A 23,943-nucleotide genomic window follows, 5' to 3' on the forward strand; every position below is an offset into this window, starting at 1 on the left:
AACCCACTTTTATGCTTTATAAAAAAGTGAGTGCTGAAGACATTTAAATAACCTTGTAACATTACGGTCAAACTATTTAGCTAAGCGGCTAAGCAACTGAATATTCTTCAAAGACTAAGTAAATTTCTGACAACCAAAACTAAGCTTATTATCTTCAAATCTTTTATCAGATTTAATTTCAACTACTGTCCTGTCGTTTTGGCATTTTTGTAGCAAGACCAACACAGACAAATTGGAAATCATTCCATACAAAGCTTTAAAAATTGCCAAGTTTTGAATGATTACACCGGCAACTTACGAAAATAGTCTTCATAGCCAACATTACAATTGAGCAGGGTAAGACACTTTGCTATTGGAACTTACAAATGTCTGTATGGTATCTCACAAGAATATTTACAAAACCTTGTAACTTTTAAGACATGTAATTTTAATCTAAGATACGAAAACTGTGTAGATGTTCCATCAGTAAAAAACAACTAAATATGGGAAAACTCTTTCCGCTTTGAGGCCAGTCCCAACGGAAATAAGGTGCTCCAAAATTACCCGGAATTTAGAAGGCTGATCCGCACCTGGACAGGTCTCTCTTGTAAATGTTTAATGTGCAAATAATACTTTTTGGCTTTAAAAATGGAAGAAAATGAGAATTATAAGATGTTTCACTGAATATCTGTTATGCTTTGTTTGAACGGAAAAGGGGTTTTGTTTTCCTTGGGATGGCTTACACTCATTGGACAAAATATGGCATTCAAACGCCAGAAAAGATTTCAGCGGACTTTCTGAATGAAATAACAACTTAAATTAAATAACATGGGCTTATATCTATTTATGATTGTTTTAAATGTATATAAAAAATTGTCGAATACATACAACTACTTGTGTTTTTCTTTCGGCAAGTATTTGGTTTAGGTGTTACGACTTTTCTTTTTCAATTAACATTCTTTTACAGTGATAAGTGTAATATCAAAATAAATGATAAATATAATATCTTCTCTAAGCAATAATTTCCAAAGATTTTTCCTATCAAGCTACATTAATTATTGAGTTTTTTTTACTACACATCGAGGTACAAAGCTATTATTCCCTTGTATACATATGTTGCTACTTGCAATTTTGCTATTTCAATGTATATGTATATGATTACCCTTTAAGTTATATTTTTGAAAGAACTAACAATTTTACAGTGGTATATCAACTAGTGGAACCGTGCGCGTGTGGACAAGCCGTACATCCGGGAAAACTTGTTGATGTTATCGCTGTTTTCGATGCTCTAATCCAATTTTACCATTAGAATTTGTATGCATGAATCTGACCACGAACGACTTTTGTAAATACTTGCTCTAATGTGTGTTTATCTAACATATATATGCTTTTATTTCCAGGTCACAAGCTCATTGTTATTTTTCTTGATATGTTATGTATGTATGCTATTCATGTCGGAAAATAGCTCATTGAGCTAATGTTTCTTGTTAACACATACCCGACTTTAAATAAAGATTATTTTATCTTGTAGCTTGTATCTTGTAAAAAATATCAAAAAGCAACCAAGAATAACGGTTTCGATAAACCGATCGTTTAACAGATTTGACAAGCCGGCGCGCACTGTTCATGTCAGTAACACTCGGAAAAGGAGTTGGCATTACACAGAGATAGATAGATGAAGGGAATTTTGTTTGAAGATCCCGACCGTTTCAAGTATGAACGTTCTTAATTAAGTATTCGGTAAAGGCTTTTACTAAATCCGCTGTACGCATAAACTGATGACGTTTACCGCATCTAATGTTCCCAAATAATGAAAATAAACGATCTTTTTTATTTCACCGAACAAAATAAGCGAAGTTGATACAGCAGAATGACGGTATTTTTCCATTTTTTAATAATTTTGCATATTAACTCTTCAGACACACTCTGCTCATTGTCATGTTATGTTTGTAAATTGTTGTTTGCACTGAGAAGAATCTGAATATTTATTATGAGACTATAAATTACAAGTTTCTTTTGCAAGTATTGAGATTAGTCCACCTAAATGTCCGTCAATGAGTCTTTTGCGTTTTTGTTCTATGGCAGACTCATGACGTCCAACATCCCAGCAAAAAGTAGTGAACGGTCCTTGCGCATTGAAAACTCGCGGCCATAATTTTGAATTATCTCCGTTATAAACTCACATTTCTACGAGAATATTAATGCCTGCTATAAAACACATATTTATTAATGTCATTATGGAAAAAAAAAATGTTCAGATATTATAAAACACTTACATGTGTCGATTGTTTATCCCGATATCTGTAAATCTGGGACAAACTAGACAGTGTACATGATTAAAACGGCGGTCCATAGAATTACCTGTAACAAATTGTCTATTCCAATATTCAAATATTTCAACCTACCATCTGTGATATAGTGAATATGACGAGACCACCTGGAAGGCAGAAACAAGGCCCATTTCCCCCCGGTATACTCCCAGACCTTAGGGGGCTGTGGTTACAATCAACTGGTGCATAATGTGGAGTGTAATATGAATGGAAATGTCGAGAAACTGTTTGATATTGTTGATTTCATGACCTCAAGGTGGAACTCTGCGTCTGATGAAGTGTTTCAATTGAGATATGTGCAAGGCATAATTATTATTAAAAAGTTGAAATTCGCTGCCAACATATTGACATGATTGATTCAATTAAATTTCATGGCTGTGATCAAATGGCATATATATAATAATGTATTCATTATTGGTAGTTAAAAATAGCTAGTGATGTATGTCCATTTTCCTCAGAAAGCCAGGCAAGAATCTTTCAACCAAGCGTTTTGAATGTGTGTTTAATCCCAGACACTTTGTGTGTTACCGAAAATCTTTAAATAGTATCATAGTCTTTTTGGGGTGTATTAAATGTATTCAACATGAGCAAAAAGCATGTTCTAAAAAATGCATAAGCAAAAACAACTGCATTCTTGTTGTAAGCTTCATGCGGAACATAACATTATTAAGATTACCAAGTTTTCTCGAAAGTGGATCTGTAAGATGAACTGAAATGGCGGAGGAAAAACAGTAAAAGTAATTTACTGTAGCCATGATAATCAGAATCGATTGACAATTTTATTAAAAAAAAAATAATGTCAGCGGGAAATCTTATCCAGTTTCTGTGTAGTTTCATGGAGGTAGCCCCTTGTGGGAATGCTGCAGTCGTAATTCTTCGGTTGACTGTCAAAACCATAGGGCCGAAAATTCCAGTGGAAGTCAGACAGATTGTACATTTATTGTTAAGTAAATCTACAGAGGAAAATGGAAAGTGGGTCAAACTCAAGTAAACTGTATAAGTTCATTTAACCTGTTTGTTTTTCTTGAGTTGGGATTTTTGCATTGTTTTTTACAAAAAGTGTTCATAACTGAGTACTCAAATACTTGTTTTAAACTTTCTTTTGTTGGCTGTTATAATTGCAACAATGCTACAGTCTTTCAAACAAAACTACTTAAAATATTTTTAATTTATCAAGTATATATAAATTGCCAAAAATGAAAATGTTTAATTAGTGTATTAAAAACATCATTTTAGGAACGGAATTTACATAAGTTTTAAGTAACTTGTTTTCCAATCCTTATTATTTGTATTGTTGTTAAATACCTTGTATATTTGAATTTAAAATAAATACTGTTTAAACTAACATCATTTCACACAAAAGTAACTGTTGCTTTTCTCTGCTTATCTATAGATGCCAATATTCTGATGAATTTTCATTAAATGATTGTATATTTTCTGTTGCAGTTCCAGGGATCATTTGAACAATTCTTTAAACCGCCAAAGGTGAGTGTTACAAATTAAAGTGATTCTCATATTTAAAATCATTATAACAAACATATATTTCGAATGATAAACCTTTAAACTATAATGAACTTACTAAATTTTGCATTTAAGGGATACATCAATTACTTATAACAAGATTGTAACCATGTATTTAACAGCTGAAAATGCACAGTATAAATTACTGGTTGGTCCTTAAAGACTTGTGGAGATCAATGATTGTCTCATAAGGTAGAAAGACCATGTTTTATGCACATTTCTTTCGAATTAGACATGGTATCCTTCATAATATCCCTTGTTTTTGATAACAATTTATTCATCCTTTTTGGTAATTTAAACAATTGTATTGGAATTAAGCAGGAAATTGAATCACTGAATATATGAACAGCTGGTGTCATTCAGATCATTCGTTTTAGTTTATAAGGATGATAGGTAACAAATTCAGAAAATTATGATAGGCTGATTTTTGTAAATATTTTGTAAGGGCAAAAGTTAGGTTATAATGCAGTCTTAACCCATTTGATTGATATTGCTTGGCTTGATTTACTCATTTGCTCAAAATGAATGTTAAGGACTGAATTTGTTTCACTCTTTGTAATGATTCCTGCTTGGCTCGATATTCACGAGGCTCGAAATATATTCATCATTTTTAATGATAAATTTCATCGTTAAGTATTCAGCGATTGTTCCAACAACCAGGCCGCTGTCATGCTCATGAAACATTTTCAGAAAAAGACAATCAATGACCAGTTCTCGCTGCCTGAACGTAAAGCGAAAGTTAACCAGCTGGTGAAGACGATTGAAAATGTGGACGATCCTGACACACGATACTGCATCTGTAGATCCACCGATGGCACACGTTTCATGATGTAAGAATAGTTACTTGTTAAACACAGGATAGCATATCTCATTTTATTCTGTGCCATGGATGGAACACATTTCATGATATAAGAATAGATACAGTCATGTAAAACAAGATAACATCTTTTTTCTGTCAATCCACAGATGGAACATTTTCATAATGTCATGGTACATTTTTATGAAAATATACATTTATAAAATGTTAATTATAAAAGAATCACCTAGTTTGGTGTCAAAATTTATTACTGTGGAAGGAAACAAACCTATTTTTGTACAAAATTTTAGTGAACTGATATGAAAAATGACATCAAGATAAACATAAAATATTCTAGTATGACTTTCATAAAAGAAATCCATTTGATTTTTATAATCGTCAGTCAGACATGAACATTTACGATAATATATTTCTGATAATCAATTATGATTTTTGTTGCATTTTTTACCCCTTCAGATAGGCCATTAACCTGCTAGAAAAAGCCCATTTATCCTTTAAAAAATACTTAATGCATTTCTCAATTTTGATACATTTTACCTTAAACCATTTTACCAGGGTAAACTGATTAAAAATCTAAAATGTTTTTACTATTTAAAAAACAACAACAACACTTTCTCATAGATAATGTTTATAAAAATCTTTGATACCGGGTAACTTGTATATTAGAGCAATTTATTATATTTCAGTAAGTCAAGTACATATTTTATTAAGATTTAGTTTTTTAAGAATACTGACCAAAAATCACAACATATTTAATAAGATAATGCACTTTGAAAAATAGAAAAAAAACATTTATAATTGAAATCATGCCATGCTGTTTAGTGGGAAAATGAGTTGAGATGGAGATAGAGAAATGCCTTAAGTACTCTTTCTTTAGTTATTGGCTAGGAATAGCCGGTGATGAATAAATAAACAGGAAATCTTTTTTCCTCTCTTCCAGAGCGTGTGACAACTGTGAGGAATGGTATCATGGCGACTGTATCGGCATCACGGAGACTGATGCCAACGACATCAAGCAGTACTACTGTGGAAGATGTAGAGGTATGGGGTCACATGATTTAGGTTAGGTTATACTAATAATGTTTGATTGTCACGAAAACTGATAAACTTGGCAAACAATTTCAGCCTTACATTTTGGAATATTTTGGAACTATTTCAGTGAAATACCTGGAGCTAAATAATTCAGCAAACTTTTCAAACAATTTGAGCCATGATTCAGGATAATTTTGGAAACTGTTTCAGCGAAAGATCCCATCTTATTATTTTAAAGAAAGACCCTAGCCTATCAATTCAGCAAACAATTTGAGCCTAGCATTGCGGGTAATCTTAAAAACTATTTCAGTGAAACATCCGAGCTTACCAGTTCAGTCAAAGACCCCATCCTGACATTTCAGCAAACTTAGCAAACAATTTAAGCCTAGCATTACGGATAATTTCAAACAATTTGAGCCATGATTCAGGATAATTTTGGAAACTGTTTCAGCTAATGATCCAAGCTTATCATTTTTAAGAAAGACCCAAGCCTAACATTTCAGCATATTTTGCAAACAAAGCCTAGCATTCCGGATAATTTTGGAAACTATTTCAGGGAAAGATCCGAGCTTTACATTTTAGTGAAAGACCCCAGCATAATATTTCAGCAAGCTTTGCAAACCATGTAAGCCTGAGCATTGTGGATAATTTTGGCAACTATTTCAGCGAAAGATCCAAGCCTTAAGACGAGGTACAAGCACAAGAAGGTGAAAGAAAAGACGGAAAAGAAGATGGAGAAGCTGCTGAAACCGGAGAAACTGGACATGGAGGCACTTCAGTATAAGGGGAAACTACGTGAACCAGAGTTTGTACGTTCCAAGAAAGGGTTTTATTAGGGATGCAAACGAATGGCAAAACTGATATTCGAATATTCGGTAATTCTTTCGATCAAATATTGGAATATTCGATTGCCAAAATACATATTTTAGAAGATGTAGTTAACAACTGTAATTAATACTACTAATTATTTGCTAAAGTAATAGCCGGGGCATTTTAACCTACTTTGTCGTAGCAAGTACGCGGGACGGATTCCGATTTTCCCCAAATGAGCATTTGATTTTTTTTCATTTTCAGGAAGAAAAAAAGCAATACATTATGAACAAACAAACAACAAAATCAAATAATTTCAATTCTGTAGCCTTTATATTTCTAAACAATGTGAAATTAGATTCCTAGTCAAATAGCGTTTTGCACCAATGGAGGGCCTTTCCACAGGACGAGGAGTGAGATTGACCTCTAAATATAACTATTGAAAACCAAAACCAACTCGGGAACTAGTAAAATAATAAAACAAAAACAAATGTGGATTTGACTCATCTACAGTACTTAAGAAATATAACACACCACTGAGGGTCATAAGACATTATAAGGACCGGCCAGTCAGCCACCGAAGATGTATATGGACCGAGGCGTTAGCCGAGGTCCATTCACCTTCGGGGGCTGACTGACCGGTCCTTATAATGCCATATGGCCCGAAGTGGTGCGTTATATTTCTTATATTATACCGAACACTTTTCATTACAATTCAATATTTTTAAAGCGATTTAAATGTGTTTTATTGAACAAAGCTAATAATGTATACTTGCGACAAGTTTTCGCCGTTGTGAAAATAGCAAGCCGCACTTACCAATTGTATGCCGTAAGCAGTCCATATTACATTTTTGGCGAGGTCCGGACGGCCAAAAATATATGGACTGCTGATGTCATTAAACTAGATTTTCTCAAAATAGAGTGATATACGGACCGATCGAGTTTATATATACAAAGAAGGGACAAATTGATGTGAGGTATAATATAACAATATAGGGAATGTATCCTAAAACGCCATATTCTACATTTACATTTCAATGCACGAACATTGTAACGAATCATGGAAAAACGTTTAAAGCACATAGCGTATATTTCACAACATTATTGTAGCAAATGGCATTCATATCATCACGGCGATTTGAGCTATATTGCACAACTTAATTTCCAGCCCAGACAACACATTACAACGTGTTATTGTAAAATTAGGGGGACTTTTTATAGTGCCCGACGATATATCCCTAAATGACATATGACGCGTGTTTAGTGTATTGTCATTATATTCACACCTCTGGCATTAGGGGTCAATCGTTGTAAAACAAGACAAACAAACTTTATAAACTTAAGTTCGTTTGTAGGCAAAAGGTGTTTTATTCTCTTTTTTGCATTATTTTTTCGAATATTCGAATACCGATTTTGACATTCGAATACCAAACGTTTGATCGTATATTCGTTTGCATCCCTAGTTTTTATTGTGAACATTAGATAACATAACAAAATTACCCAATATTTTGTGTATTTTGTAAAACTATCTGATCCCTTTCTTCCATGAACTTTGAGAAGTGATCAAAACTTATGGGATAATTACGCAAACCTAAGTTTGTACATTTCATCGAAGGTTTTTAATAATAACATTACAAAACGACTCAATATTTTAATATAAGGGAAAACTATGTGAACCAAAGTTTGTAGGTTTCATCCAAGGATTTTGATCACCTAACAAAACTTCCCAATATTTAGAGTATATGGGATGTCTATGCAAACTTGTTGAACATTAAATAACATAAATCTGCCAGTTATTAGGGGGAAACTACATTAACCAGAGTTTGTGCATTCTCCCAAGTTTTTTGATGATTATTATTATTTTTAACAAAACAAAACTACCCAACATTTTTAGTTTAAGGTGACACAAACCAGAGTTTGTACGATCTTTGTGTAATTGTGACGGTGGTGATTTGAGACTTGGTTTACTTGTCCAGAGAAAAACATGAAGGCTACTGATGAGAATTAATGAAACTTGAAACATAGATAGAGGGCAATATGTACAAGTGTGCAAGAAGAATAAACCTAGCTTCAGTCATTGCTGAATTATCTCCCCCTTCTGCTTTTAAAATATTCCTTAACAAGCAAGCTGCATGTCCGACCTGTACCTAAAAAAAACTGAAGGTATTAACTTGGAATATTATATAGGTAGATAACAATGAGAGAAAGTGCAGTGTGTAAGAGCTTAAATGCTACCTTCAATTTTTACTGAATTTCCCCCCTGTACCATATTTCTTTGTTGTCCAGAGCAGAACTCCAAAATTCATTTAGGTATTGACTTCAGACTTTATGTATGCAGGTGGATCTAATTGAGGAGAAGTGCAATGCCCAAGAACCATAACTCTTTATTAGTATTTTTAGAATTATTACCCTTTGTATATTTTGATGCACCTGTTCAGTGAAAGGGAGGTATTATAGATTCACCTGCGGCAAACAGCAGTTGTCCAGTGTGTTGTCAGATCAATGACTTAAGAAGCATTTGTCAAATCATCACCAAATCTGGGCAGTATGTGTGTAAGCATAATATCTGGGACAAGTTTGATAACCAGCCATATTGCTTGAGTCACTCAAGAACAATTGCCATTTTATTATAGAAATTACCTATATAAGCAGTCTTTTCCGATCAATAACTTTTAAAGACTTTGTCGGATCATCACCAGTATGTGTAAGGGCATAATATTTCGAACAAACTTGATAACCAGCCATGTCGCTTTAGTCACTTCAGAGTTATTGCCCTTTAATTTTAGAAATTACCTAAATCAGTCTTGTCTGATCAATAACTTCAGAAGTCTTTGTCCAGTCATCACTAAATTTGGTTTGAGAGTGCATGGGCATTATACCCTGGACAGGTTTGACAACAGCCTGGTATGCTCTATTCACTGGGGAGTTATTGCCCTTTAATTATAGAAATTACCTCAAATAAGTCTTGCCTCATTAATAACTTTAGAAGCCTTTGTAATACCTCCGACAGGCCTGCTGTAGTTACTAGAGAGTTATTGCCCTTTAATTATAAAAATTACCTTTGTTATAAACTTTCAGACAGACGACAAGGGGAAGAAGAATACCCGTCGCTGTGGGGAGTGTCCGGCGTGTCACAGAAACGAGGATTGTGGGAGATGTGACTTCTGTAAGGTGGGTGCGCTAATGAACACTGAAACGCATGCGTTTTTTTCTCTCTTGATGGGTTGTTAGTAGAAATATATCTGTCTTTATAAGGAGTGTCCTGCCTGTCATAGGAGGTAAAATTGTGAACACTTTGGAAATACGGTGTCAGGAGCACTGAAGAACACAACAAAAACATGAAACTTGATGACCGAAGTCTAGATTGACACAATCGTGACATGAAATACAACGATGGAACACAATATGGACACAACAGTGACTTGATATATGACGATAAGAGCCCTAACGGAGATGCCAGTCAAATGAAATAGAACAACAAGCACCAGCGAAAATCACAGTGATATAAAACATGACAATGGAAGCACCAAATGACATGACAGAAGCGTTGAAAATTGCAAAACCAGTGAAATGTCAGAATTTTAAATACAAATGTCCACAGCAAACAAACTTATTAAATTTACAGTTGTCTGAAGTTGAAAGCTCTCAACTCTAATGTTCAGGAATGATCCTGGGACTGAGTCAACAACCACCTTTGATTTGATTGGAATCCAATCCAGTCTTTTGATTGGACTGTAAAAATAACTGGCCAATGGAGTGAATGCAGTGAAGCGTGTCTAAGGATAAAAATAATAATGATATTGAATATGACCCCTGAGGTTAATCATACCTAAATATATAAAAAGTATTATATTTAAACATGTTTTTTTTCAGGACATGAAGAAGTTTGGCGGACCAAACAGAATCAGACAAAAGTGTCGGCTGAGACAGTGCAGTAACTTTGTAAGTATTATCATCCTAGGATTTGTAAAGGCTTTATCATTATGCAGACTATTTTCAGTATGATATTGCTTGTAGATATAGTTACTGGTGACTAATTCAGGGTTCGCACAAGTCTTAAAGCTGCATTCTCACAGATTGACCGTTTTGACATTTATTTAATTTTTTTTATAATGAAATTTTGTAAAGGTCTGGAAACCAGTGATAAAAGACATCTGACAAAAGATCAGATCACAGTTTTGTAAATGTTTGTAAATGGATGTTTTATGGCTAAAAGTGTTAATAATGCTTTAAGAAAAATGAGCTTTTTGGCATTTTTACAAACAATTTTGACGCCTAAAAATAATACATTTGGTTCAGGTTACCCGACCCTACCTACGGAATAGGCGCCAACCCTACTGTATTTATGGTCAGTTTGAAAAGAAAAAAAAATAAAATAAAAAAAAATATAAAAACTAAATAAAAAAAATAAAAATAAAATTCTTCTTTTTTTTTCATTTTTAAGTGCTTTTCAATATATAGTTTAAAACCTTGAATGCTTTAAAAACAAAATATTACTTTAACAGTGATCTCCAATGATGAAAATAACATTCTTATTTAAAGCCTAGTAAAAAAAAATAAAAAAAAAATGAAAAGCCTACCTACCTACCTATTTTTGAAGAGGATGTAACCCTAACCAAACAATTTTTTTAGGCCTGATCATTTCTACTGTGATTTGTTTTAAATGACTGAATTGAAGGCATCGATGTCAAAATCACCTGATTATGGGACAAAATTAAAAGAAAAGTAAAAAATGTCAATCTGTGAGAGTGCAGCTTTAAATATATAAATTTAAAGGCTGGCCTTGAAAAATCCATGAAATTGATTGCTTGCCTCAAAAACTTCTTGAATTTTGTGAAATCTTAAAAAGTCCTGGAAAATGAATGAGTTATTAAATTTCAACAAAATGTCAATAAAGGTACCGTCTTTATGAAATGTGTGAAAGGTTGAGATGATAAAATGTTTTATTTCCGCACAATACCCTTCATGGTCAGTGTTTGGATACCAGAAACAGGGTTGTTGACGAGGTTATTGTCTTACAATTCACTCGAAAATGTCAATATGTTTATACATGACTTTCTGCAAGTGGATATCAGACCATAGTTAATGCCTCAACTTTTTATTATATGACAGTTTCCTTTATCCTTGTCAATATAAATGGACACTATGTGAATCATAATTGTCTTCATATTTATCTTTCCAAGTTCTTAATTATTATAAAATGTCTTTCATATTTTTTCCTTTCCAAGTTGTCAATAATTATGTAATAACCTTCATATTATTCCTTCCAAAAATAATAAAAATGTCCTTCATATTTTTTCTTTCATGTTGTCAATAATAAAAAATGTCCTTCATATTTTTTTCATTTTAAGTTGGTTGTAATTATGAAATGTCCTTGTATTTTTCCTTCTAAGTTGCCAACTATGATAAAATGTCCTTCATATTTTATTTTCAAGTTGGTAATAATTATAAAAAGTCCTTCATATTTTTCCTTCCATTTATCAATAATTATAAAATGTCATTCATATTTTTCCTTCCAAGTTGCAAATAATGATAAAATGTCCTTCATATTTTTCCTTCCAAGTTGCCAATAATGATAAAATGTCCTTCATATTTTTCCTTCCAAGTTGCCAATTATGATAAAATGTCCTTTATATTTTTTCTTTCAAATTGGTAATAATTTTCCTTCAAATGCTCATTTTAGCTTAAGTGAATGTTCTATCCTGGACTGTTTATTATATCTCCGCTTCATAAGCGCCAACACTCATTCATTTCATTATTCACCTTTGAAGTTCTGTAGATTTCAGTTGCTGGCATGAAAACAAAAGTAAGTCTAACAATTCACGTTTTAAACAATTAACTTTTCTTGTTCAACATAAGAAGCCATTTTCTAGACTGATTCTGTCAGAACATTGGTTCCTGTTTTCATTCGCAATATGAAGAAAAAGTGGGAACCAAACTGAAAACATATCAAATTTGTTAATATCAATAAGATTCTGTAATAGACTATGTTTAATCAGATCAAATGAAAGGTTAACAGCTCATGTTTTAAAGAATTAACATCTGTTGTACAGCTTTTGAAGCCATATTCTATATTTAGATCTTGATTATAAATAGGCATTTAAAAATCCGAACTCATACAGTATGTCATATTTTGCTTCGTAACCCTAATAACTGGGAAACTGTCTATTTATAAGCCACAATAAACTTTTATATTTCTTGTCACCATCAGACTGGCATTATGAACAATAAAAAACTTTTGAAGGGGCCAAACAACTTCTTGATGGACAATTTTGTAAGGTGATAAAAAGGAGGAGGGACTATAACTTTTTTTCATTTGTTAACAGTAGGGATGGGAATACCCAACCCAAAGGCATGCATGGAAACTGGTAACCATACTTGTCTAGTTACTGGCCACACAGTATGCCCGAGGGTCGGATGTTTTTCATCCATACCGGAAAAAAAATGGTTGATACTTTACCTTGCATACCTTTGACTTTAAACTTTTACGAAATTTGTCATTAAAAACTCTTTTTGTGTTCATTTAACCACACCGCACTTGCACCCTTGTTAAATCAAACCACAGCTGACGCCAAATAGTTAAAAAAAAACATTACACTGTTATAAAGTTTGAATAATGTTGTACTATTACATTTTTCGAATAAGTTTTCATTTCATTTTGCATTTTTGAAACATCACATTTTTATTTGCAGTGTGAAAGTATAAATTGGGGCATTTTTGCGCTTGCCTCATTTTCAATTGGAGTTGGAAGATAGCGCTGGTCAATTGACCGAAAAAATATGTCTGTGCTTGGAAATCAATCTTCTAGCCTGAGTCCTGCGTAACAATGTAAAATTGATGAAATATTTACTGTATCATTTTCAGGGTGAGGAATCATGTGACTCCAAAAGGGATTTTATATGGGTCATCACGGGTCACAACAAATATTTCACACGTGTAGTAGCAGAAAATAGCATAGTCTTTTATAGGCTAAGAAATATTTTTAAAGCTTTTCTATCATAAAAATGTTTTTTAAAAATTAACGTCACTTACTTGTTTGTTTACATTGGTTGTGACCCTTGGTGACCCATGTGAGAACCCCTTTGAAGTCATGTGAATCCTCACCCTGATTATAAGCAGTTAAAATTATGATATTTCAAAACAGTGTTACTGAAAAATCATTACTGTCTTTTATATGTGTTCCCAGATGCACCCCAAACACATGAAATATTGTCCTAATTTTCCTCAGTGGTCCAGCTAGGCTCGAATAGCAGGGTGGGGCGCCCCACTGCCCTTTTCCAGCACCCTGCTGCCTTTATACTACACTCCGCTGTGCCCTTTTGTTTGATAGTGCCAATTTTCAGAAATAAGTATAAAAATAATAATATACATAATTTTCAAACTAAAGTTAGAATAACAGCTGAAGTATTTATGAGGAACTATTAGTATTGAAAGTAGTTACAACACATACACAATAAGAATTGAACATTGGCCCCAAATGCAAGTGCCCCATTATGGCTCATTCAATGCACATTAAAAGTGCCCTTTCTGACCTGACCACCCTGCCCTATTCAAATCCTGGCTGGAGCACTGTATCCTTATTAATCGTCAAATGTAATTAACATCAATTAACTTGTAAATGTCAACATATTATAACCTAACAGTGAAACAAATGGTACTAGTTGTACGAGGGAGTTTTTGGGAAGTTCGTCAATAGGGTCATATATTCTTTGTTCAACTTAATGTGTCAAATTATAGTGCTAGATTTTATAATTTTTGCAAACATTCAAATGATATACGGTAGTTCATACCTGAGTCAAGCACTTTAAGGTGTGTTGTCACCGATACCAGAAATCCATTGTAAGTGTTTGATGAAATAGATACTAATTTTCTCCCATCAATGTGTAATGCATTGAACTTTATTTGCACCAATTAACAAAATTTTTGTACAACATTTGATAGATAAATGTCAAAATTCCACGAATTTCCCGAACTACTCTCGTACATCACTTGTATTTAAAAAGCTCTCACGTGTGATACATTTTACAGGGCCTCATTACAATCAAAGAAGGAAGTGATTCCGTGGCCTCCCCTCACGTTGATACAGCCCAGTTCTCCTCGCCAGATAGGCCCGAACCTATTGTGTAAGGAAGACTTATTGTTTTTAAGCCCTACTAGCAAAAGGCCAAAATAGCTTATGCTACAGTATGGTGTCTGTTTCTTGTGCGTTTGTAACAATTGCTTGTTAACATGATAGAGCCTTCAGTTTTGATTGTATCTTAATTAAAGTTATACAGTAGTTAGATATCCATGAGAGCTCAGCCCCTTTCTTACACCAGCCGGATCCACTGATGCATGAGTGGATTATGGCCCTTGAATTGCAAAACTATTTTTTAAGGGAGAGAACTTAGTACAGAGAGTTTCTTATTAATGTAATAGTTCTTTCCCTTTGCCTGAAATGCTGCCTTGTAAAACATTTTTTTAAGGGAAACAACTTAGTACAGAGAGTTTTTTTATTATTGTAGTAGTTCTTTCCCTTTTACCTGAAATGCTGCTTTGTAAAACAATTTTCTAAGGGGGACAACTTTGTACAGAGAGTTGTGTATTCTTGTAGTTGTTCTTGCCCTTTGTGATCATATGATTCACTCATAATTCAAAAAATATTCCAAGGTATTCAATTGAAACTTGGTACACATGTTTTCAGAGACAGTATGCACAAAAAAGTCACGTATAGTAAGGCTGATAGCCCTTTTTTTAATAATTATTGAGCTATTCCCATTGACTGTAAAAATAGACACCCATTTGCATTTACTAGGGAAAAGAGACATAATGCTTCTTTCATTATTTCACACTTTCTTTATATTCTTATTCAACAACTATATTCATATCTGAAAACCTGGTTTTGTCACATTGCGGTGTTTCTTGTTTACTTTTTATTTAGACTTTTTTTTATTGCTTTGACTGGCACATATTACATTATAATTGTATTCATATCTAAGACAAAGTGGCGTAGTAGAGCATGCTGTCCTATGACAGCTCTGATATAACTACAATCTTCAACATTTTAATTGCACGGGAACTCACAGACAAGGATTGTTTTAATGTTTTATTCTAATGTAGAGGAAATGTACCAATTAGTTTTGTACTTTCTTTATTTCAGTAGAAAAGAACATACCAGCTCCATAGAAAAAAGTGACAAGGTACATGTACATTTTCACATGGTCTATGCCACTTACAGAGCCCCGCCTTCGGTATTTTACCACAGTTTGATTGAGAGTTCAGTTTCTTAAAACACTTCAACAAACCTTTTCACAATATGGCTGTCTGATGGAGCACTGTCGAAACATTACTTAGGAACAGGTTTGTCGAAGTGAACTAATTACCTTATCAAACTTTGGTAATAAAAAAGGTGGGACTCTTTAAGTGACATAGACTGTCCTTTGCTTCATTCAAAATGGTGTAGTAAAAGAAAAGTTATCTTTGATTTAAGTCTTTATTTTAAGCAATGTAGCATATATGACGTAATTTATCACGTCGTATACACACACTGATCAGTGTCTTACTATTATTCAAGATGTTTTGCAGAACTTTAATACTATCGTTTGCAAATGAACTTAGCATGGCCCCAGGAATAAAGCTCACAGAAAAGGACTTTTTTGGTACAAACTAAAGTATCCATGTTTTCTTTGCTTGAATATGTCACTTATTTCTTTTACCAAACAGAAGCGTAAAAAGAAAGAAGGGAGAGATGACACACCCAGAAAGAAATACAAGGACAAGAAATCACCTACCAAGAAAAAACAGGTATTTAAATAGACGAGAATTTTTGTTTCAGTTTCAGATATTTCTTGCACCACAAGTTATATTTCAAGAGTGATTTAGCCACGAGTGAATACATGCTTTTGTTTTTGGTGTTCGCAAGGTAAATGTATTCCGATCTTACACTGAAACAAACAATTTGTGTTTTTTATTCTATGCTATGGCTTATAGAATTATATTTAAGTGCATTATAGAAAAAGTGCTCTAAACTGAATGTCACATTGTTATGTCATTTCAGAGACTGTCCTACTTTACTTCCATTAAAGAAGAGTCACCAGCATAAGGGAGACCACTCTCACTGTTTTCATTAGAAAATTTGGGAGTCATCTCCCATAATTCAACTCTCCTATTTTACTTGCTTTCCTCCATTTTAGAAGAGTCACCAGCATAAGGGAGACCACTCTCACCGTTACCGACAGGAAGTTGATGAGGTTGAAGAGCTCCAGGATGATATGCCACACCAATGTCTCGGGCCGAGCTGTATGAACCACACACGACAGGGATCAAAGTATTGCTCGGATGAATGCGGCATGAAACTAGCAAAAAGGTGAGTGGCTTTGAGATGTTTGGTTTTGTGTTGCATGGCAAGCATGGCAGACGCAGGGATTACTTTGTTGGTCGCTGTGTGTGTTGTTATCTGCCATGTCACATTTCTGAATGACCTGTTGAAGAGTCTTAAAACTTGTTATGTACATGGATTATGATCAGTAGATGACCCCTATAGATTTCCAGGTCAGTAGGTAAAAGGACCCTAAAGTTGATGCATCCAATTTTTCGGAATTCAAGTTTTGAAATATATACTTGTAATTGTTATTTTTTCCTTAACATGATATTTCATTGAAATTCAGTTTATACCAAAAGTGATGTTGCATAGAAATTTACTATCTAAGGCCTTACAATCTTTATTAAGAAACGGGGCTCTGAACTAGGATGGCTTACTTTTAATTGTAAAACGATACTTAAACATGTATATAATAGCAGGTTTGAATATGAATACCAATGTTGGACAGTTTTAAATTGAAGCTTATCTTTCATTCCAGTCGAATCTACGAACTTCTGCCTCCCAAGATCCAACAGTGGCAGAGCAGCCCGTGTGTAGCCGAGGAGCGAAATCGACGCACGCTCGATAAAATCCGACGGGAACAAATGGAGGCTCGACAGAGACTAATGGAGCTTGATATGAAACATAAGGAGCTTGATGCCCTTGTTGAGAATGCGAAAAACGTAAAGGCAGAATCGGATAACGAACAGGTTTGTTGATCAAAATGGTTTGTCAAAAATTATAAGCGTTATAATTTATATGAATATTAATTTTACTACTTGAATAAAATGTATATAATTAAAATCACACAAACATGCTATGTTTTTTTAAAACTTTTTACTCTATGCTATGGCTTATAGAATTAACGCCAAAAATAAATGTTTGGCGTTACGCCTTTCATTAGTAGATAAAAATCAATCATAGAAAAAAAAGCAACGCCAACGTCATACACTGTTTAATGACAGCACATCGTTTATAGATACGTTGATAGAAACAGAAATTAGACATAGACACATACATCAAAGTATTATGGATCATAAGTAATACATTATCGTATTAGGAATTGTGTTTTAAAAGTATTAAAAGGCAAACATGGTGAAATATGACCAATATGTATCAAATTAAATGTAAATATTTCCTAAATAAACTTTTACAGGATTCCAAAGAAGCATACATTCTGTATTGTAAAAGTAATGACCCAGAAAATAGCATGACCTAGGATGAGTTGCATAGGCACAGAGTTACCGTATATTGTTCTGTTAGAGCCCTTGGTCCATGATAACAAACAGTCTCAATTCTTAGTTCAGACTCAATTGACAAAACTGCAAATCTTCATATTATTGTAACTTTTTAATTAATGTTTGATCATTTTTAACCTATTCAAACTGTACAAATTTTTTTCACATTTACTTTGTAAAACAAATGGAATAAAGATGACTTTGTGTCATGAAGTTTAAGTGTTTTTCTGAGTCTAAGTCTAGACTCACACAGACAGTCTAAGTCTAGACTCACACAGACAGTCTAAGTCTAGACTCACACAGACAGTCTAAGTCTAGACTCACACAGACAGTATAAGTCTAGACTCACACAGACAGTCTAAGTCTAGACTCACACAGACAGTCTAAGTCTAGACTCAGACTTGAGAGTTTGTAATCATTGCCCCTGTTTGTATTAAGGCAGGACCTGAATTAAAATAGAAATAGTTCAACAATAAAAAAGCATAGTCTTCAACTTAATTATTTTCTATGCAACAACCTGAGTGCTTTTAGCAAAAAAATATAATGAGCAAAATTAGCTAATAGCAAAATTCTAGACATAATGACCTAGGTGGCGCTCTATGCTGAATTATTGTTGCAAAGGATTTGACTGTTGAGCGCTGTATAGTAAACAGCTTACAGGTCATAACCAATCATAAACATGGTTTTGTATGGTATTTCAGGCTTCTGAAACAGAGGATGACACGGAGTATAACCTGTTCTGTGTAACGTGTGGCCACGAAATCAGCCAGAAGACTGCTCTTAAACATCTCGAGAAGTGCTTTGCAAAGGTGTGTATATGACTATTGTGTTTTTGAATAATGGTAAATCTTTTGTTTGCCAAATTTTGGAACACAGTCTACTATATAGTTAGTTTGTCTGTTTTTTTAGCTATTTTCATATCCCTGTAGTCATGGCAGCATTGTACAAAAACTTTCACAAAGCTTATGTTAAATGTTTAACTTATTGGAAATATGGCTTATTTCACAGTTGAATTAAAAGAAAACTTACTACATTGGTATAGTTTGAAAATAAGTAAGAAAATGTTTTAAAAAAAGTAAGTACATATCATTAAATGGGATAAAAAGTATTGGGTATTAAAAATAATTGTTATTATAAATTCTGAAAGGAAGATATGAAAAAAGATGCTTTAGAATATGGCCCCAGAGATAGTATGGCTCCCTCTAATTTTCTTGGGGGGAAAAACTAACAAAATTTAAGTCATTAAATGAAACATAAATATTGCAGCTACATGAATACATTTTCCATTGAAAAGTTTTCATTTAGCTTTTGAAATAATGATATCGAATATTTTACTGTTTGTATTGCAGTTTGAGGCTCAGACCTCATTTGGCTCAATATACAAGACGCGTATCGAGGGTAGCTCCATGTTCTGTGACTTCTACAACAGCCAGTCTCGGACCTACTGTAAACGCCTCAAGGTCCTCTGTCCAGAACATACCAAGGAACCTAGGGTAAATAGTTGTTTCAGAAATTGTACATTTTATTTCATTTCAGAAACAAATTAAATTACTTTATAGGGTTTTAGCCAGCTTTTAAAAAGGACAGGGTTGTTTAGAAAAGGAGCAGGGTGTTGTTTGAAATAGAATTAGGTTTAAAACTACCGATTTGTGAAGTTTGTTTGATTTAATAATCATATTTCAAGTTTTAATCAAAACAAATGAAATATTTGATTATCTTAATTAAGCTTTTAAGCATTTAATTCTATAAAAACACGAAGGTGCATACACTGGTCTCCATGAGGACAGAAGGGTGCTTTCAAAAAGGACAGAGAACAGCATCCTCCAATAACACTCAAGCTAAAACCCTGCTTTAATTCACTACAACCACTTGATTTCATCTTTCCACATGGATTTGATTTGTCTGCAGATTTTCGCAAATCCAGTGGCTCCAGGGACCAAAATAAACCAAAACATTTAACTGATTAAAAATAGTTAACTGATTGCTTCTGCTTACTTTATTTGTTGTAATTGGCTCTACAGTTATCTTCAAATTTGAAGCCAGAAGAGCCCACAAAATAGCTTCTTAAAAGCCATTCTTGCTGCAGCAGCTGGGTGCTTTGTCCCATTTTAGGCTTAAAGTGGCTCCCAAACCCCTTGCCAAAATGGTTTAGCCCATCAGCTGCCAGGTTAATCATAAACCTGCTTCCAGAATGTATTTACTTTTAACAACTTGTTGGCATTAAGTGTTGTGTGGCTGTTGCGTTAACTTCTTCCACAGTTTAGCTATTTATTTTCTGGGCCTTTATGATCATTGAAAATGTCTAAATAACTTTTGAGAATGGAATATTGCTTAAGCCAGTGAGGGGTATTAATTGTGTTGTACTTTTTATTGCTGATAGTCAAACTAAAACTGCTATTTTTAAAATGAATTTAGTTTGTGCTTTCAAAAGATATCTGTTCCAGAATATATTCTACTCTATGTAATGGCCATGTGACTGGAAACACATGTAAACTAACCTTCATGATTCGCAGGTGAGTGAGGAGGAAGTTCATGGGTGTCCACTGCTCATAGACGTGTTGAGTGCCACACTTAAGTAATATATTAGTATAATGTTACCTCTCTTTCTCCTGTTGCTCGCAGGTAAGCGCAGAGGAAGTTTGTGGGTGTCCACTAGTCACCGATGTGTTTGAGGAGTCGGAGGAAATTTGTCGCACAGCAAAGAGAAGATGCAACAAACACCATTGCTGGGAGAAATGTCGCCGTGCTCAGGTCGATATGGAGCGAGTTAGACAGGTAGCTTTAACTGAATGGTTTATGTTGTGGGTATATGTATATAAACAATTGAGCATTGTGTAATATACGAAATATGCTTTCATATTGTCAAAAAAAAAAGGTATTGACTGAGGCGATAGACAAGGTTAATTATGATTTTGTGGTCAATATGGAATGCATATTTCACAGCTTAAACGTAAATAACTAGTTAATAACCTGATGCCGCATGAGATCTTATGACGTCATATGATAAGCTGTTTCTGGTCTATAAATAGACACATCAATATCATTATATGGCATTTTATTCTGTCTTTGAAAATTGTTCTTTGTCAAATCATGGATGGTTAATTTCTTCACCGAGTGAGCACAGAAAAGATCACAGATAATGTACATTAAGTTTTAGCCAGGTTTTAAAAATGACATGGTGCTGCAGAAGAGGGACAGGGTGCTGAGGGAGAAAACGGCACATTGTGTTGGGCTGGAAAAAAATGTGAAGAATTTGAAACAATGAATTTCATTAAAAATTTTTTATAAATTAACATGGGATTTAGGAACCACAATATATAAAATCAGTGAAAATATAAGCATGATGGTTTCACTGTAGTAAAAATAACATTATATTCACAATATTGGCATCATTGTATGAAACAAAGATTGAAAAAGAAATCTTCGTGGCTTATCTTGTAAATTTACAATGCCAAATTATGCATATCTTACTTAGTTGAGTAACCATTACCTGTATTTAAGAATGATGTAAAATCGTACTCACTTTGGTAAATTCTGAATAGCAAATTAAGTGTACAGAATTGTCTGCAAACATAAATTTCAACATTGTTCTTTACTTTCCATTTTTCAGTGGATGAAAATAGATGAGCTATTCGAGCAGGAACGAAATGTCCGGTTTGCCCTTTCCAACCGTATGGGCGTACTGGGCCTTATGTTACATCAGACGGTGGACCATAATCCTCTTTATCCAATCAGTGTGCCAGATATTGACTGAGCGGCTGTGCCAAGTGTGCCCGATATTGACCTTGTGGGTGTGCCAGATATTGACTGAGTGGCTCTGCCAAGTGTGCCCGATATTGACCTAGGTGTGCTTTGTGACATGACTATGGTTGAAGTGTGCCGTTCATTTACAGAGGCAGGTAGTCTCTCATATGCCAAGTGCTTTTTGTTGTCCAAGTGTGCTGTAAATTCATAGATGTGATTTGACTAGAGTTTTCCGTGGATCTAGAGGCTTCAGGGACCAAACAAAAAACATGCCAATTTTGCTTCTGCTACAGGGGGCCTCAACCCATTTGACCCTCCTTGGGGGGCTAAAAGAGCCCCTACAATCCATCAGCCCTTCTGCTGCCAGGTCAATCACACCCCTGATATTGATATGACGATTATTATCTACTTTGTTTATCAAAAAAACATAGTGAACCCAAGTCTATGTGGATTTGTCTAAGGTCTCTCCATTGGTTTCACAGTTATAAATGTGTATTGACTGAGGGTGGGAGGGAGTCGCCAGGGACTATTCACCAGGACAATTAGCTTTACAAATGAATTAAAATGTCAATAACGCAGTCAAAATATCACTCAGAAACATGATTTAATGAATCCTGAGATTCACATTATATAACAAGTAGAAAAAATGTTTTGGGGAAAATAACAGGTTCTGGCCCTTTGGGAAGTAGCCAGGTATTGGCTACAGCAAAAAAGGGTAGAAAGGCCCTGATCGCTGCAATGTGGTTTGAGGACTTCACTAAATCATGATTTGTCAACTATCATTGGGGTAGGGGAGGGAAAGATTTTCTTCTGATGGGCTTCTAATATATCTTAACTATGAGATGAAAAATGAATTTAAATAAAAAAAAAAAAAATGGAAAGACTGTCATAACCTTTTTAGCTCGTTTGAAAGAAATCTTTCAAGGTTTTCCACTTAAAATGATCCCATGAGATGGAAAAATGAATGTTTAAAATTATTAAAAATAATACAAAGAAAACTGCAGTGACAAGGCTAGTAGTGGAAAAAACATTGATCCTGTTTATAGGCAAGAGAAACAAATGTATAAACAACACCACAAACAGACCATGATAAGCCTTGATGAATCTTAACTGCAGTTTATGTGGTTATGTGATGTGTTGTTTTTTCTGTTAAAGTGCTGTTGTATGCACCTTTTAAAGAATTGTTTTCTTATTTATCACCGCAGAAGGATTAATAAATCATAATTTATATACTGTTGTACAAGTGAAGATGATTCTAATCATTTTCAGCTTGTCTGATTTTGTGTGTGTTTTTGTAGAAATCACATTCTGACATTGTCATAGCCCTGATGTCTGTGCCATGCAAAAAAATTAACCTTGATAAAAATTGTAGCTGAAAAAGAAAATGCTGAAAATAGCGACATGAAACTTGGTACATATGCTTACAATTAAAATTAGCATATAACTAGTAACTTTCAAAATTCTGGGTGATATTTCTGAAACTGAAAGCAAACAATAAAAACAGGTGAGCGTTGACATCTGCTAATGGTTCTCTTGAGTCTTGTTAATTCCTCCTTTTTGTGAGATAGTGCAAAAGGTTTTTCCTCTTTTTTTGAAATAGTGTAATGGTCACCTGAATTGCATTTCAGTGCCTGTTTCGGCATTTTTTATGCAAATTTCCCGACAGGTCCATGCTATATGAGATCGTTTGTGTCACTCTTGGCTGCGAGGCCTGTTCTTGTATTTTTTTTCGACATGTTCATTGACCATGTTGACGCAAATGAGGAGCCTATCTTGCTATGCCTTGCATTTTTTTTCTTTTTTAGCTCACCTGAGTGTAAAGTGTTTGTTGTAAGCTATTGACAATGCTCAGAGCAGGTTGCTTAGTAACCCTTCCTTCAGAGATATATGGTCATATCAACCACACTTAGTACAGTTCCCCCCCCCCCCCCCCCCCCCAGTAGTTGTCCATCTGTTTGTCACAAATCATGTATGCTCCATATCTTTTAGTGCTTAAAGTATTTTTGAATAATCACCATATTGAGACCAGCTTGATTCAAGGTCAAGGCCACATATAGATGTCGAAGGTTATATGACTATTCCATACATATTCTTTTTCTATTTCCCAATGTCAAATGTACATGTGTGACTGAA

General features: G+C 34.1%; 1 protein-coding gene across 2 annotated transcripts; it reads left to right on the forward strand.

Annotated features, from left to right (window-relative positions):
• Window positions 1–1,755: 1,755 nt before the first annotated feature.
• Window positions 1,756–23,726, forward strand: LOC128218164 (CXXC-type zinc finger protein 1-like). 2 transcript variants are annotated; one of them, XM_052925735.1, is made up of 17 exons: window positions 1,756–1,855; window positions 3,756–3,794; window positions 4,521–4,660; window positions 5,588–5,688; window positions 6,346–6,488; window positions 9,568–9,660; window positions 10,363–10,431; window positions 12,269–12,295; window positions 14,518–14,612; window positions 15,629–15,668; window positions 16,192–16,272; window positions 16,662–16,834; window positions 17,328–17,538; window positions 18,768–18,875; window positions 19,416–19,559; window positions 20,689–20,841; window positions 21,677–23,726. In XM_052925735.1, exons 1-17 carry the CDS (start codon window positions 1,850–1,852, stop codon window positions 21,818–21,820), a joined length of 1,767 nt encoding a protein of 588 aa, XP_052781695.1. In that variant the 5' UTR covers window positions 1,756–1,849; the 3' UTR covers window positions 21,821–23,726. The 2 variants fall into 2 exon arrangements, with proteins under 2 accessions (XP_052781695.1, XP_052781697.1); XM_052925737.1 differs by lacking the exon at window positions 12,269–12,295 and having other exon boundaries at window positions 1,835–1,855.
• The last annotated feature ends 217 nt before the right edge of the window (window positions 23,727–23,943 follow it).

The sequence above is a fragment of the Mya arenaria genome, chromosome 14, assembly GCF_026914265.1.
Source record: "Mya arenaria isolate MELC-2E11 chromosome 14, ASM2691426v1".
Lineage (NCBI taxonomy): Eukaryota > Metazoa > Mollusca > Bivalvia > Myida > Myidae > Mya > Mya arenaria.